The sequence below is a fragment of the Gobio gobio genome (assembly GCF_949357685.1).
Source record: "Gobio gobio genome assembly, chromosome: 16".
Lineage (NCBI taxonomy): Eukaryota > Metazoa > Chordata > Actinopteri > Cypriniformes > Gobionidae > Gobio > Gobio gobio.
In genome coordinates this window covers 11,605,846-11,623,627 of record NC_137109.1, presented here as the reverse complement: position 1 = coordinate 11,623,627, position 17,782 = coordinate 11,605,846, and the positions used below count along the sequence as shown (strand labels likewise).

Sequence of the window (17,782 nt, the reverse complement as noted above, 5' to 3'; positions counted from 1 at the left end):
AACATGCACATATAAATCCAAATTAAACCCTGCGACTCGTAACGACACATTGATGTGTGATCTGTGACAGTATTTATATAATTTTTTACCTTTAATACACCACTATGTCCAACAGCCTTCAGCGCGCAATCACTTCCGGTGAGTGAGGTCAATGTACACCATATACAGCGTAGAGATACGCACGAGAGATTACTTCCTGCACTATATGTCTATGCGCCAGATCGTGTCCTGACCTCACTCACCGGAAGTCATCACACAGTGAAGGCTGATGGACATAGTGGTGTATTAGAGGTAAAAAAATTATATAAATACTGTTCAGTTTCTCGCACAAACCATTCGTTTCGTGTCTTAAGACTTCAATGTGTCGCCACGAGCCGCAGGGTTTAGTATGGATTTGTATGTGCATGTTTTTTTACTCTCATAGTTCTCATACTCTCATTTTGTTACCATTCACATGCATTATACGACTGACAGACTGCAACGGTTGGAGTTAAAAATCTTAATTTGTGTTCTACTGAAGAAACAAAGACACCTATATCTTGGATGCCCTGGGGTTAAGCAGATAAACATCACATTTTCATTTTTGGGTGAACTATCCCTTTAAATATTTTAGGCCTAAGGGGTTTGGCTGAAGAAGGTTTATTTGTTCATTTCTCAATCATCATTGTATTGGATTGCAGTATATGTTTTAAAACTACAGAGCTTTGATCATAAAACTAAGCATTTAAATATCATTTTTATAAGACATATTGGAGATAAAGAGTGACGACTGATATTTATATGGTTTTATGTAAGTAGTCTACTATATTGTTAGAAAGATCTCATTGATGTACATTAAAAGCATCTGCACCAAATTGCAAAAATATCACTACTACATCAAAATTGTAACAAAATATCAAAGTTAATGTATATACATTTAATATCTCTACTTTATTTTTTAATCAGGGTTACGTTTTCCACCGTACGTGTTCCTGAGGAGAAACGAGTATGTGAAACTGGTGGGAGAGAGATTTCGGATAATTTGCACCACAAATAACCCAGACTTTAACTACAACGTCACATGGACACACTCCACTAGAACGGTACGAACTTTGACCTCTGGTCACATCTGATTCTGGATGAAATATTTTTAATGAAACATATCAGGCCTCTTTCAATAGACTAAAAAGCCAATAGTCAATTTTAACACACATTTTGGGAAAAGCATATCAAATAAATGCTGTTCTTTTGAACTTTCTTTTTGAACATTGATAATAATCATAAATGTTTCTTGAGCAGCAAATCAGCAAATTAGAATGATTTCTGAAGGATCATGTGACACTGGAGTAATGATGCTGAAAAGATCTGATCACAGAAATAAATAACATTTTAAAATATATTTGAATAGAAAACAGGGATTTTAAATGGTAATAATATTTCACAAAATTACTGTAGTTTTGATCAAATAAGTGAAGCCTTGGTGAGCAGAAGAGACTTCTTTAAGCATGTAAAGTGTCCAGTAATGTTTTTATTCTCATTCCCAGCTGCCTCGAGCAGAAGAGAAATCAACGATGCAGGAAGATCGTTTGGCCATCGAGAGCATCCTGAGCATACCCGCTGTTCAGTTGTCTGATTCGGGTAACATCACCTGTACGGGTCAGAACCAGGCCGGAGCGAACAGCTCCACCACCCAACTGCTGGTAGTGGGTGAGAACAAATCATACTTGTTCATAGTTTTCAGTCACGTGACTGGCACGGAGACCCAGAGGGCACAACATCCATAGAACTGCAGCACAGGCCTGTCAGTTTTTATTTTGAATATTTAGATCACCTCTCAAAAGAAAAAAACTAAAATATGTGAACACAATGCACGTTTTGAGCACTTGTGATCCATAAACAGCTCCTGCTGCAGTATTTCAATCACTGAGAATAGCTAAAACGCTTAACGTGAAAAAAATGTAAAGTCCCTTAATGTACTAAAACAGTAATATTAAAAGATAAAATTCAGTATACAGCTTATTTATGATGCATACTATGTACAGGCGAGCAGATGAGCCCAGAAGGTTCATGAACATTGAAGGTTCAGTGTGCTAAAGGGGTTCTATCATGGCCCTTTTTAAAAGATGTAATATAAGTCTCTGATGTCCTCAGAGTGTTTATGTGAAGTTTTCCCCACAAAATACCCCACAGATAATTTTTTATAGCATGTTAAAATTGTCACTTTTTGAGCGTGAGCAAAAACACGTTGCTTTTGTGTGTGTCCCTTTAAATGCAAATTAGCTGCTGCTCCCAGCCCCCTTTTTAGAAGAGGGCGGAGCTTCAAGAGCTTGTGTTAGCAGCTCCGATTACCTCACACAGACACGCACTGAAAATGTCAGAAACTGTTCAGCCTTTTATGTTCAAACTGGACATGATGGAGAGACTCAAGATGAGTGATGTTTCTGAATGATTAGTTGATGAATTTGTAGTTAACTATCTTTGAGTCATTGATTAGCATTTTCTGTCATGATAATCTATAAATCACTCGTGTGGGAACTGTTGTAAGATGCCTTCAGAGCCAGAGAATATCTAAGGTAGAACAGGTATAGTTTAGTTTAATTACTAGGAGTTGGTGTTGTTTGGTGTCTTTAAAACTATTAAAGCCCTTTTCGATTTGTGACAGGCGAGCCGTACATTCGTCTCTCCCCAAAGCTCTCATCTAAACTCACCCACCACGGTCTGTCCATCGAGGTGAGCGAAGGGGAGGATGTGGATCTCGGCGTTTTGATCGAAGCGTATCCTCCTCTGACCTCACACCTGTGGGAGACTCCAACATCCCACAATGCCTCACTCCCAGAGAACAGGTTTTACAACAATAACGACAGGTCAGTAGAAAGCACAGATTGCAATCTCATCAACCATGCAATTACGATTATCAACCATGGCAAGCAAGATTTACGTGTGTCAGATTCACATATTCATAGGTCGACTCAGATGTTTGTGTTTTGGTGGGATATATTGAGCTCAGGGTTTCTGAATCTGTAGGTACGAGGCGCTGCTGTTCCTCAGAAGACTGAACTTCCAGGAGATCGGCCGCTACACACTCCACGTGAAGAGCAGCATGAGAACTGCCTCCATTACTTTTGATATCAAAATGTACAGTAAGTACAGTTAAATACACAGTTACAGTATATCAAATGATCTATGAAGTCATGTCATGGATTATCTATAAAGTCATTTGACAAAGAAAGGACACCCTTTTGAATTCTATGGTTTTACGTATTAGGAAACAATAAAAAGTCATCTTGTCATTATCGAGTCATAAAATTAGGCAAATGCAACCTCAGATGAACAACAACAGATGCACTTTTAGCAGCAATAACTTGAAGTCATCATTTTCTGTATGACTTTATCAGTCTCTCACATCATTGGAGGAATTTTGGCTTCAGTTCATTGAGGTTTGCAGGCATTTGTTCTAGGCACAGCTCTCTTAAGGTCCCGCCACAACATTTCAGTCAGGATGAGGTCTGGGCCAGTGCAACACCTTGACTTGTTTCTTTTCAGCCATTCTGTTGTAGATTTGTTGGTGTGCTTGGGATCATTGTCTTGTTATTGCATGACCCAATTTTGGCCAGGCTTTAGCTGTCGGACAGATGGCTGCTATTGACTCTAGAACTTTGGTATGCAGAGGTCATGGTCGACTCAATGAGTGTGTGGTGCCCAGGTCCTGTGGCTGCAAAACAAGCCCGAAACATCAACACTCTACCGCTGTGCTTGACTTTTGGTATGAGGTGTTTGTGCTGAAATGCTGTGTTTGTGGTTCGCCAAATTAGGCGCTGTGCATTATGGCCAAGCATCTCCACTTTGGTCTCGTCTGTCAAGAGGACATTGTTCTAGAAGTCTTATGGTTTGTTCAAACCTTAGCCATGCTGCCATGTTCCTTTTAGAGAGAAGAGGCTTTCTCCTGGAAACCCTTCCAATCAATTCATGCTTGTTGGTCTTTTTCTAATTGTACTACCCTGCACTTTAACATTTAACATGCTAACTGAGACCTGTGGAGTGTGAGGTGTAGTTCTTGGGGGTTTTGCCATTTCATTGGGGTGAATTTGCTGGGACATCCACTCCTGGGAAGATGAATTTTTTTCCACTTGTGAATAATCCTCCTCACTGTAGAATGATGAGCTTCAAATTGATTGAAAATGGCTGTATAACCCTTCTCAGATTGATAGCAGAAACAATTGCTTCTCTACGATCATTGCTGATGTCTTTCCTCCTTGGCATTGTGTTAACACACACCTGAATGCTCCAGACCAGCAAACTGGCAAAACTTCTGATTTTAATGAGTTGGTAACACTCACGGATGATCAGTTAATCAAAGTCATTTGATTAGCAGCACCTGACTGCTACTTACGCTCTTATTCCTATGGAAGCAGTGAGTGTGTACTTAGTTTTTCACACATTTCTTCTCCATTTTGATCTAGTTTTTGTCAAATAAATAACGACACTGTGTAATATGCCATGTGTTGTTGTTCATCTAAGGTTGTATTTACCTAATTTTAAGACCTGATAACGACCAGATGATTTTTTTATGTCCTGATATGTAAAACCATAGAATTCAATAGGGTGAGCTGTAAAATCGTTTAATCACCAATGTATTTCATATGTTTGATTTGACACTGAAGACTGGAGAGGAGTAATGATGCTGAAAATTCAGCTTTGCTTCACACAATTATTTTAAATTGTAATACAATTATTTCACAATATTACAATTTTAACTGTATTTTTCATCAAATAAATTTGGTAAGCAATATATTTGGCAGCTTTAGTAAGCATAAAAGACTTCTTTAAAAATGTTATTCAAAACTTTCTACAGGGAGTGTATTTTATATAACTTAGCACTGGCAAGGACTTTATTTTCAGTGAAATGTATATTTGAGCCATTTACGTCCATCACAAGTTCATCACTGCAACCGCAACCCCGAGGGATGAAATCAAAATGACCATGAATGCCTCTAAAAGAGCTGGGCTTTACTGAGCCCAGAACCTTCCTTTGAAGAAATCAAGTCAAAGAAGCAACAACATTCCAAAAGCTGATTTTGTTTCACAGAGAAACCTGTTGCGACGGTGAGATGGGAGAACGTCACAACTCTGACATGTAGATCTTACGGATATCCAACTCCCAGCATCCTCTGGTACCAGTGCACAGGAATCAGAACCACGTATGTGATGGGCACTTTATCACACGTCTGAAAATACTGATACTTCTTGACTACCTTCTATGAGCTGAGAGTGGACATCTAAATCATGCTAGCAAAATGCTAATTCATGTTAAAACCTGCTAGTGATGTTAAATAATGCTAGCAACATGCTAATTAATGCTAACAGCATGTTAATTAATTGTAGCAACATGCTAATTTGTGCTAGCAACACGATAAAAAATGCTAGCGGCATGGTAAATCATACTAAAACATGTCAGCAAAATGCTAAATCATGCTAGCAACATTCTAATTCATGATAACATGTTAAATCATGGTAGCAACATGTTAGAACATGCTAAATCGAGCTAGCAACATGCTTTTCGTGCTAAAACATGCTAGCAAAATGTTAATTCATGCTAAAACATGCTAGCGACATGGAAATCATGGTTAAACATGCTAGCAACATGTTAAATCATGTTAACAAGCTAATTCGTGTTAAAAAAATGTTAAATCATGTTAGAAAAATGCTAAATCGAGCTAGCAAAATGCTAATTTATTTTAAAACATGCTAGCAACAGGCTAGAAACATGCTAAATCGAGCTAACAATGAATCCATCTATATATCTATCTGTTTTTCTGATTCTGTATTGCCTTCAAAACATGCAAACTTTAATCTTTAAAACTACATCAAACTTCAAACTTCAAGCTTTTAAAACTTTTTCTAACTTTCTGGCTAGACTTTTTCAAGTCAACTTAAAGTTTGTCTACGAACTTTACCATCTAGTTTTATGTTAAAACATAAAAATTATATCTGCAATTCAAATACAAAAATCTTGACTTAATAACTGAAATGAACTCAGGAGACGATGTACAGAGGATCCAGTGACAGTTTTTTGATTATTGCAGTATTTGTGTTCGACAGCTGCCCAGAGAACACCACGGACCTTCAGCCCATCCAGACACAGACGGTGGAGTTCCAGAAGGAGCCGTACGGATCGGTGGGTGTGGAGAGCGTCCTGACCGTGGGGCCGAACCGCAGGATGACCGTGGTTTGCGTGGCCTTCAATCTGGCCGGCCAAGGCAGTGACATCTTCTCCATGGACAGCTCTGGTAAACAGGGTTTTAGAAGGCTCTAATGAAAGCTAAGCAGATTCCTCTGGTTTGGTGGTGAGATGTGTGTGTTCTGTGGTCTCAGATCAGCTCTTCACCAGCGCCATGTACGGCTGTGGAGTCGCCATGCTGGTCCTGGTGCTGCTGCTCGCCTTCATGTTCTACAAGTACAGACAGGTGAGATCATCACAGCGCCATCTGATCTCAGATCTGCTGCATTAGCCACAGTTCAGTTTGATCTCTTCAATCATCATGTGTCTTTGTGTGAAGATTCATCAGTGATTATTATTCATCAGGAACATTATTGAACATTACAGATATCATTATGGATAAAAACTAGTTCTGCCGTTTGTTTTCATATTTTTCTTTTGCAAAAATATTCTTTCTTTCTTTCTCTCTTTCTTCTTTTTTTGCTCTATTTCTTTCTTTCGTTCTTTCATTCATTTGGTCTTTCTTTCACTCTTTCTTTCCAAACATATTCTTTAATTCTTTCACTCTTCTTTCTTTTTTTGCTCTTTTTTTCTGTTTCTTTTTTTCTTTCTTTTCTTTCACTATTTCTTTCGCAAAAATATTCTTTGATTCTTTCACTCTTTCTCTTTTGCTCTTTTTTCTCTATTTCTTTCGTTCTTTCTTTCTTTCTGGCTTTCATTCTTTCTTTGTCAAAAATATTCTTTAATTCTTTCACACTTTCCTCTTTATTTTTTGCTCTTTTTCTCTATTTATTTTGCTCTTTCTTTCTTTCTTTCTTTCTTTCTTTCTTTCTTTCTTTCTTTCTTTCTTTCTTTCTTTCTTTCTTTCTTTCTTTCTTTCTTTCTTTCTTTCTTTCTTTCTTTCTTTCTTTCTTTCTTTCTTTCTTTCTTCCAAAAATATTCTGTAATTGTTTCACTTTTCTTTCTTTTTTGCTCTTCTTTCTTTCTTTTCCTATTTCTTCCGCAAAAATATTCTTTAAATCTTACACTCTTTCTTCTTTCTTTTTTCTCTATTTCTTACGCTCTCTCTTTCTTTCGCAAAATTATTTATTTCTCTCTTTCGCAAAAATATTCTTTAATTTTTTCACTTTCTTTTTTTGCTCTTTCTCTTTATTTCTTTCATTCTTTTTGTGCAAAATTTTCACTCTATCTATATTTATAATATTATATATTAATAATAATACTACAAATATAATTTTGCAAACATTTTATTATTATTATTAATATTATTATTCTTTTTTGCTTTCTTTATTTCGTATAGCCAAGTATTTTGTATAAAGTATAAAGCCATTTTGCCAAGTATTCTGAGGATATATGATAGATTTGTGAGGATTTGACTCCCTTCTCCATCACATCTCAAATTTCACATACACTGAAAACAAATTGGTGTCGAAATATTTTTCACTCCGAAATTGCTTGTCAATTTCACAATTTGTTACAAGAAACAGCAAATAACGTTGCATTAAATGTGAAATTTTGAAGTTGTCAAATAATCTTTGTTTCAGTGCACACACAGAGCTTCTGTGTCTTTAATATTGTCTTTTCAGTGAGGTGTACTTTGTTTAAAATAACCACAGAATGAAGCTGTTCATTCAGCTTCTGTCTCTTCATTCATATCCCCAATCTCATCAACAGTTCATCATGTTCTTTTGAAAATGTCAAATGTCAGATTTCACACACTTTGAATTGCCGTCGGTGTCATGTTTATATGTGTATAAAGCCCTGGACTCTAGATTGTGCATCTTTTGTCTGTCGGTAGAAACCCCGATTTGAGATCCGCTGGAAAATCATTGAAGCCACCAATGGAAACAACTACACCTTCATAGACCCGACACAACTTCCATACAATGAGAAATGGGAGTTTCCTCGAGACAAATTAAAACTAGGTCTGTACTGGGTCACTGACGTCCAACACGCTCACATATGACAGGCTTTTTGAATTATGAATATCAAGACGTTTCATTTGACACCATTAACATGAACTAACTTTTGCTAGGTCATAAAAGTGAAATAATCCGTTATTTTTCAGACACAGTTAAGAGGTTTTCTCTCTGATGAAATTTCCTTTATTTATTTATTTGTTTGTTTATTGCCATTACAGCAAATTGGTTTCTTGTTGGTTGCACTTCCATGACTTTATTTTGAGGTTTTATTATAAAGTAATTCGTCATCATTAAGTATTATTTATTATACCTGTTGAATGCACTTTGCTTTTGAGTTTTTAATATGTATTATTATTATTATTTATTTATTATTATTTGTTCCAGTCAGATGCATTTCAGTTTCTTTGTTTAGATTGTTTTTATATTTTTCTGCTATTATTATTATTACATCTATGTAGAAATGCTTTTTAGAATAATACAATATAATACAAAAAATAAATAATAATACATGATTTTCAGCAATTTAAAGAAATCTTTTTCCTTTTAATGATTTTAAAACATTTACTCCACTCGGGCATTGTTGACTTTAAGCCCCATAAAAATATCAAAATACATTTTATTTCTGAATTTGGAGTGATTGTTCATTATGTATTATTGAGATACTATTATAATTTTTTATTAATATTTTAATTTAGTTCTTATTGTTATATTTTTTGCGTGCCCATTTAAGTTCAAATTGTAGTCACTTTTGTTTTTTTTAATGTCTATAGTTTTTAATACATTTTTAGTTGTAGTTATTTTAGTACATCAAGGTAAACTACATGAAAATTAGATATGTATTTTGTATTCATTTGGTAACACTTTACAATAAGGTTTCATTTGTTAACATTAGTTATCTACATTAGTTATCGAATTAAGAATGAACAACAACCCTTCTTTGACTTTAACCTCATCATTTACTAATACATTATTAAAATAAAAAGTTAATGCACTGTGAACTAAAACGAACATGATCATTTTTATTACAACTAACATTAACAAAAATGTATAAATGCTATAAAAATATTTTGCTCATTGTAAGTTCTTGTAAGTTCATGTTAGTTCATGTTAGTTCATGCATTAACTAATGTTAACAAATGAGACCTAATTGTAAAGTGTTACCGTTTATTTAAATACGTGTTTGTTTATGGATTGAACTGTAAGGATGGTGTGTCTGGTGTGCAGGTAAGACTCTGGGCGCAGGCGCCTTTGGGAGGGTGGTGGAGGCCACGGCGTACGGCCTGGGGAAGGATGACAACGTCACACGTGTTGCTGTGAAAATGCTGAAAGGTCAGAAAACATTACAATTACAAAAACTACTACAGTGTTACTATGTTTTTAATTAGTACTGTGGCATGATTATTATTGGTATACCTTAGAATATCATGTACATTTCACATTTATTTTATCTATAAGCGCTAGTGCGGCATGATTCTGGATAAATTGAGAATCACTTTTTTTTTTTGCTTCAAATAGAGATCACGATTCTGAACAGACAACTAAACAAATGACATGATGTCATTTATTAGAGGTTCTGACAAAATGTTAATTGCTGCATTCTACTTAATTAATCTGAAAATGAATTATGCAGATTTGAATGTTCTGGTGTGATTTTGTCAGGTTTAATAGAAACAGCCGAATCTTTGACAATCGTGACGTTATTTAGCTCAATAGACCTTATTCACAGCAGCGTCATCTTTGATTTTTTATAGGAATGAAAGTGAGGCTGTGAGGGATAGACATTCATCTCTTCAGTGGGTTGAACTGTTATTTAAAGGTAGGGTAGGCGTTTTCGGAGAGGCTAGCAATAGCGAGCTAGCTTTGAAAGCATAAGATCCCACCTTCCCTTCAGAGCGTCTCCAAAGCCTCCTTCAAAACACATGAACTCGTACAGCAGGGAGCGAAGTGTCACGAGAGACGGCGTTAAACTACCTCATGTCTCAAAGCACATTACATTACAATAATATCGAACATAAACGACTTAAAGAGCGCTGACCTGTACCACCTGACTGCTGCAGATTAATTTTGGCGTTGATAGTGTTGCCATTGAACCGCATAAATTCGAGCCACAAACCGCTCAGAGTATAACGTTATGGGTTTCCATCTGTTACAAATGACAGTTATGGCGTGAATGGAGCGTAAGCTTATTGTTTTGGTTCAGGAGGAACTGTAAAATGCTTCGGTTACGGTGCTCGGTGACTGACGTCTGTCTAACTCTGCATAGCAGGAAATGCACTGATGACGTGTGATATCTGCGTGAGCAGGTGCGCGGAGGTAAGTACATATGCTGACAGGCAGGTAGGACATCATATCATTTCCCTCGGAGCAAGGTCTCTGATTGTACGAACATTTTATGGTAATACGCCTTACACAGACGATATAAAAACAAACTTAGTGAATGCTATCTGGATGTGAAAAGACTGCGTAACAAAACTTTTTTTTTTCAGCAAATCACCTACCCTGCCTTTAAAGTGTTTTTGGATTGTTCTGCTGCCAAAACACTGCAAAAATTTCTTTCCAAGAAATTTCCGTAGACATTATAAAAATGTGAAAAATTACAATTCCGTTTCATTCACCCCCCCCCCCCCCCCATGCCATCACTTCTAGTTGGTATCGACGAGCGGTGATCTAGGAGCTTTATACAGCTTTTAAAAAGGATGCCATTGTTAATACAATAAGTCTATCCCTCATACCTGTCATGGCGCTGCTCTAAATAAGGTCTATTCAGTTTAGTAAATACCATTACCATCTCTATATAATTGGCAACAGCCACTGAAAACCCCATTTTGGTCAACCATTACTCTTCAAATGAACTTTAATCATGTTTCACTGACAAAATTAAGAGTATTGAACTGTGTTGTGTTGCATGCTGGGAGCAGCCAGCGCTCATCGGGACGAGCGGGAGGCTTTGATATCAGAGCTGAAGATCCTCAGCCACCTCGGACAGCACAAGTACATCGTCAACCTGCTGGGCGCCTGCACACACGGCGGTAAGACCTCGCTCATTCCTTTGATGGTTCCATGAAGAACCTGTAACATCCATGGAACCTTTGCATTGCACAAAAGGTTCTTTAGATTGTTGTAATGCTCTTCACACTAAGGAAAAAAATGGTTATTTTTAGAACTGATCACTAAAAGGTTCGGTAACACTTTAGAATAATGGTCCGTCATTAATAGGTAACTATACAGGAAGTAATGCAGGACTAATGAGTAGTACTACGTTAAAGGGTTAGTTCACCCAAAAATGAAAATTCTGTCATTAATTACTTACCCTCATGTCGTTGGACACCCGTAAGACCTCCGTTCATCTTCGGAACACAAATGAAGATATTTTAGTTGAAATCTGATGGCTCTGAAAGGCCTCTATTGGCACAATGCACGGTTCACTCTCAAGACCCTTAAAAGGTACTAAAGACGTCGTTACAAAGTCCATCTCACTACAGTGGTTCTACAATAACTTTATGAATCGGCGAGAATAGTTTTTGTGCGCAAAAAAACCCTAAATAACGACTTATAACGAAGCTTCTTGAAACGAAGCTTCGAAGCGTTATGAATCAGTGAGTCGAATCATGATTCGGATCGCGTGTCAAACCGCCAAACTGCTGAAATTTGGCGATCCAAACCGCTGATTCGACTCGCTGATTCATAACGCTTCGAAGCTTCATGATGCCTTGTTTTGAAAATCGTCATCACTATGTAAGTCGTTATTTAGGGTTTTTTTGCGAACAAAAACTATTCTCACCGATTCATAAAGTTATTGTAGAACCACTGTAGTGAGATGGACTTTGTAACAACGTCTTTAGTACCTTTTAAGGGTCTTGAGAGTGAACCGTGCCATTGTGCCAATGGAGGCCTTTCAGAGCCATCAGATTTCAACTAAAATATCTTCATTTGTGTTCTGAAGATGAACGGAGGTCTTACGGGTGTCGAACGACATGAGGGTGAGTAATTAATGACAGAATTAAAATTTTTAGGTGAACTACCCCTTAACACTTCAGCTACTACTACTAACTAAAATAGAAACAAGCTTGTGCAAAAATTCTTCAATAGCATCATGGAACCTTTATTTTTAAGACTGTGGATGAAAAAAAAAACTCAAACTGGGTTTAAAAAGGTTTTTAGAGCTCTAATCAGCATGACCAAGATGTCAAAAGCATTAATCAACTATCTAAACCAGCTTGCACCAGCTCAAAACCATGTAAAACCATTGGAAACTGGTGATGGATTTTCACTGTTGGTTCATTTTCAGGTCCTGTGCTGGTGATCACAGAGTACTGTTGTCATGGTGATCTTCTGAACTTCCTGCGTAGCAAAGCCGAGAACTTCCTGAACTTCGTCATGACGATCCCCAACTTTCCAGAGCCGACGATGGATTATAAGAATGTGAACTCTGAACGCATGTTCCTCAGAAGGTCCGTTTAATAAACATACACAAATATCGGTAACACTTTACAATAAGGTTTCATTAGTTAACTACTTTAGTTAACGTGAATTAAGAATGAACAATACTTTTAAAGCATTTATTAATCTTAGTAAATGTTCATTTCAATGTTACTTATTCATTATTAGTAGCTTGTTTCTAGTAGCTTTTTTGTTCATTATTTGACCATGTTGATTATTTCCCCGCTGACAGTGACAGTGGGATTTCCAGCATCTGCTCTGATAACTATCTGGACATGAGACCGGTCACATCCAGAACCACAAACGCCGCTCTGAGTGAGTCCACAAACACACATCTTTAATAGATTAATATCATAGGTTTGACCAGAGAATGTGCATATGCATATTCCTTTAACCCTTGTTTTGTATTTTGTATTTATTTTTTTATTTGCATTTAGTTATTTCTGTCTGCCCTTTATATCAGGGGTTTTCAAACTGTGGTTCGTGACCCATTTGTGGGTCGCAGAGTTGTGCACGCCAGGGTTGCCTAGTCTGCGGTTTTCCTGTGGAATTGGGCCGCGGGTTAAAGGTTTTACATATTTCATAAGTTATATTTGACTGAAATTCTTATTTTAGAATATCTATGTGCTATGCATAGATATTGAGTGGAGATGGTGGTCTAGTGGGTTAAACCACTGAACTGATACGCAGAAGGTTGCTGGTTTGAACCCAGCAGTCGCCCTTGAGTGCTCCAGGGGGATTGTCCCTGTAATAAGTGCTGTGTAAGTCGCTTTGGATAAAAGCGTATGCCAAATGCGTAAAGTAAAGTAAGTAAAAGAGTTTGAAGTAGGGACAATGGTATGGAACCTTTGAGCTGTGTTTATGGACTATCTAGTAAACTAGTTTTGTTAGGCAACCCTGTCGCGCATAGTCACTTGGCTGCAGCTAAATTTGCGTTTCAGTGAATGACACACACGCACAAAAACAGTTTAGTGAACAAGCGCTGTGTATGCGCACATATTCAATCACGTGTTCTTAAAATGAATGCTTCACTTAATATTTTGGTGGGTGTTTAGTCTTGTCTAGGTGGGTCCTGGAATGGAAAAGTCTGGGATCCCCTGCTTTATATATATGGTGTTTTTAGCTATTTCTTTTTTTTTTTTGTATAATTGTTTTTGTGTGTTTTTTATTGTAAATTTACACCCAGATATTTGTGTCATGCTACTTAAGGGAAATGAGCTGAGAACATCATTTTCATTTGAACTTTATGCTCCCACTATAAAAACGGTTCAAATTCAGCCGCTTCCTCTTGTGCTCCAGCTTCTTCTTTTGAGAGTGAGGCAGAAGATTCGTGGCCGCTCGACATGGACGACTTACTCAGATTCTCCTATCAGGTGGCGCAGGGGCTCGACTTCCTCGCGGCTAAAAATGTGAGTCCTTAAAATAAAAAATAGAATACTACCATCAGCCTCATAAACATAAATAACATCTGTTTGAGATCTGGAGGAAGTTACGTTCATAAACAATAAGTGCAAAAGATCTGACATTTCATCGTCAGTTAATCAGTTAATCTGATGGATTGATCTTCACAGTGCATTCACAGAGATGTGGCGGCCAGAAACGTTCTCCTCACCAACAGTCGAGTGGCCAAGATCTGTGATTTCGGACTGGCACGAGACATCATGAACGATTCCAACTACGTGGTCAAAGGAAACGTGAGGGGACAAACACAACACGAATACTGTGATAGACCTACAAATCAAGTTTGAATGAAATCAAATACAAATATTTGTGTATGTGTCTGTGTGTGTGTCTAGGCCCGTCTTCCAGTGAAGTGGATGGCTCCAGAAAGTATTTTCGAATGCATTTATACGGTTCAGAGTGACGTCTGGTCTTACGGTATTCTGCTGTGGGAGATTTTTTCACTGGGTAAGACACAGAACACCTTTTTATCATTTGGTGGGTCAATTTGACCCAGATAGATTTTTAAAATGTTGGAAATAATGGTTAACCTATGATTTATTTCTTGATATTTTGTGACCTTTTTTGGTCTCATTTAGTGTCATGAACATGCATGCAAAGTTCCGACACTGATATGTTGTGGAATGTGTGTACCAAATTTCTGTTATGATTATGATGTTCCATCAGGCCAATAATATATAATAGATGAACATTTTTAGATTTCCAGTCTCTTCTGTAACAAATGCATGAGTTTGTCTTATTTGGGCGAGTGTTTAAAACTCCTCTGCATGTTTCTACAGGTAAGAGCCCGTATCCCAACGTCCTGGTGGACTCGAAGTTTTATAAAATGATCAAATGTGGCTATCAGATGTCCAGACCTGACTTTGCACCTCCAGAGATGTGAGTGAGATACTCATTATCTGACACAAATTCTCATTCTACACACAGTTCTCACAGTATTTTCTCAGTTAGTAGAAATAGTAAATCATCAAAACTGTGAAATATACTGTGTACAAATGTGGGAATGACATAGTGATGTCAACTGTCTTTGTGAGGAGCATTCTGGGATGCTTGCAAACACTTTTGAAGAAGGAATATGTAAGGAATCATTTCTGCCACGTAAGGAAAAAAACATGCTTTTGTAAATCTTAATGACAAAAATAATTCTGGCATTAAAAGCAAAATTATGAGATAGTTATGAGACATACTAAGTCATAATTATGAGATTAAAAACTCGAAATTATGACAAAAGTATTAATTGTGACTTTTTATGTCATAATAATGACATAAACAGATGAAATTATGACATACTAAATCATAACTATCAGATTAAAAAGTCAAGATCGTCTTTCTGTAATAATTATGACTTTTATGTCATTTTTGACTTATTTTTATTCTAAAATAGTATTTATGACTCTTTTAAGTCTGAATTTCAACTGTCATAATTTTGACTTTTTCATATAATTAGGATTTATGACATAAAAAGTAAAACATTATTATGTGGCAGAAGTGCGTTTCCATAAATATGTGTGATGATGAGAATGTGTATATTTATTTGTATAGACATTTATAACCATAATATATATTTGTATCCGAAACTAATTTCAAGCATTTAAGCAAGAGCATTCAGATTTTAAAGTCAATTTTAAATATCAATAGTCGCGTTAACTAAAACTAAAACCATTTTCTTTTCTTGAAATAAAATAAGCATTAACTAAAATGAAATAAAAGATAAAAAAATAAACATATTTTATATGCACTAAAATAACTAAAACATAGTTTAGACATAATTAAAACAAAACAAATAAAAATGACAACACAATAAAATTATTAAAACTTGAACTGGGGCCCATTCTTCGTACCTCGCTTAATACATCTGAGATGATTTGACAGATCCCAGATCTTTTAATCGTGATAACTGATGTCTGGCTAATTTGGTTCTTCAAACGAATTTGCGGATTGGATTTAAATATCTGGATTGAATGATCTAAGATCACTGTGCGTTCTTGTTTTCCCTGAAGAGGGCAGATGCATCGATACTAGAAACCATGATCAGCAATGCAGCGATTGGCTGGCGTCAAGACAGCAATGTAATGACATCATATAATTAAAAAGCCACCTGGCAAAAAACTTGGCAAATTACACAAAAAAAAACCCACGAATATCTGGAGCTTTATAAGGAAATGGCTAAACGACCAAACCAACATAAAAGTTATAATAGATCAATGATAAATGTTTTTTTTGTTACATGATTACCAATTATTCACGATTTTATACAGTATTTGTACACCCTTTACATTTTTATTTCAATGTTGTAATTCAATTTTTAATTCAATTTGTAACGTGACAGTATTAAAGTTTTCAAGGGTCAAGATCAATTTCTCTGCATCTCCTGCGCTGCATCAAGCCATCCCATAATATCCGTCATCACTTAAATTAATGCACGGCTCAGATGAACTGTACAACATGTGTGCAAACCTCCAATAAAATTATAAAGTAATTATTCCATCACAAATAAATCGCTCAATCAAGTGGCTGTGTCTATAGTATTATACACAACATTATAATATTATATTCATTCTCATATACATATACAATTTAAAAATTTGTATATTATTATTATTTAAAATGATTAGTATTGCCCCTGGTTCAGTAATGAACTCTTGTAATAAAGTAGCAGTGGCTGGGACAGATTTTAAGTATCACCTCAAGATGCAATCTAATCCTGTTTACATGAAATAAGCCTGCTCATGAGCAGGTTTAAGCTAACGGACCTGTTGCTATGACAGCAAGTCCAGGATGAGCATTGAAGAACCAAACAATCCAAGATCATGTTAAATCGTCAACAATCAAATCCGGCTAACTGAGTTAGCGAGGTACGAAGAACGGGCCCCAGAACTGAACTTCAAATCAAAACAAACATGAACATGCAAAAATAAAATGTGACTGATCATGTGTGTAGTTTTCATTCTGTTGACATCATGACACACATGGGTCTTTCTAATGACTCAGCACCAAAAAACACACAAATAGAAAAATAAAAGGCATAAAATATGTGACATTTTCCACTGTTCGCTCTTGACTATTGCTCCGTCTCGGCTCCTGTTTTTGCCGTCCTGCACGGATCTTTAGTTCTGCATGTTAAACACATGATGCGACTGCAAGGCCTTGATTTTACACACATTTCATGCTCGTCCTCTAGTCTTTATCCACGCTGCCTCTCTCTCTAGAGCGTGTCAGTGTTATTGGTTTTTGCCAATTGAAATAAAGCTGAAATAAAATATAAATATTACATGGAAAAACTTAAAATTATTAGGCATAATTTACCTAATCTTATGCTTAGGTAAATCTTAATTATTACATAAAAAGATAATTATGAGATAAAAGTCATAATAGTGAAGAAAAAACATATATATATATTATATATATTTAAATAAGTTGCCAAGGCAAGTAATAAAAGTACTAAAAATAAAAGAAAAAATTACAAAAAAACTATATAGAAATATTTTTTAGAACAAAAACTAGTAAAAATAACAAAGTGCACAATTCAAATTTTAAAATAAAAGCTAATTAAAAATATTAATAAACAATATAATAGTATATAAAAAATCCTGAAATATCATAGTGTAAGGCTCCACAGACTTTCACCGTTTTACCCGTGAGCAGTTGTTTAAAATATATTAAAAAAAATTAAATCACAGCAGTATTATTTTTATTGAACATCTTAATTAAGTTGACTTCAGAACTTTAAAGCCACGAATACAACTATAAGCATTCTAGGAGA

The 17,782-nt window shown here is 36.0% G+C and overlaps 1 protein-coding gene across 1 annotated transcript in view; it reads left to right on the top strand.

Annotated features, from left to right (window-relative positions):
- csf1ra (colony stimulating factor 1 receptor, a) overlaps positions 1-17,782 on the top strand; it is a 30,650-nt gene that overhangs the window by 6,917 nt on the left and 5,951 nt on the right. The window contains exons 4-19 of the mRNA XM_079839385.1: positions 946-1,082; positions 1,524-1,686; positions 2,642-2,843; positions 3,004-3,119; positions 5,066-5,177; positions 6,079-6,266; positions 6,352-6,443; positions 7,995-8,121; positions 9,343-9,447; positions 11,037-11,147; positions 12,407-12,569; positions 12,791-12,873; positions 13,858-13,967; positions 14,130-14,252; positions 14,355-14,466; positions 14,799-14,898. Of these exons, the coding sequence (XP_079695511.1) occupies positions 946-1,082; positions 1,524-1,686; positions 2,642-2,843; positions 3,004-3,119; positions 5,066-5,177; positions 6,079-6,266; positions 6,352-6,443; positions 7,995-8,121; positions 9,343-9,447; positions 11,037-11,147; positions 12,407-12,569; positions 12,791-12,873; positions 13,858-13,967; positions 14,130-14,252; positions 14,355-14,466; positions 14,799-14,898 (2,044 nt within the window). The remainder of the gene's footprint in view (positions 1-945; positions 1,083-1,523; positions 1,687-2,641; positions 2,844-3,003; positions 3,120-5,065; positions 5,178-6,078; positions 6,267-6,351; positions 6,444-7,994; positions 8,122-9,342; positions 9,448-11,036; positions 11,148-12,406; positions 12,570-12,790; positions 12,874-13,857; positions 13,968-14,129; positions 14,253-14,354; positions 14,467-14,798; positions 14,899-17,782) is intronic.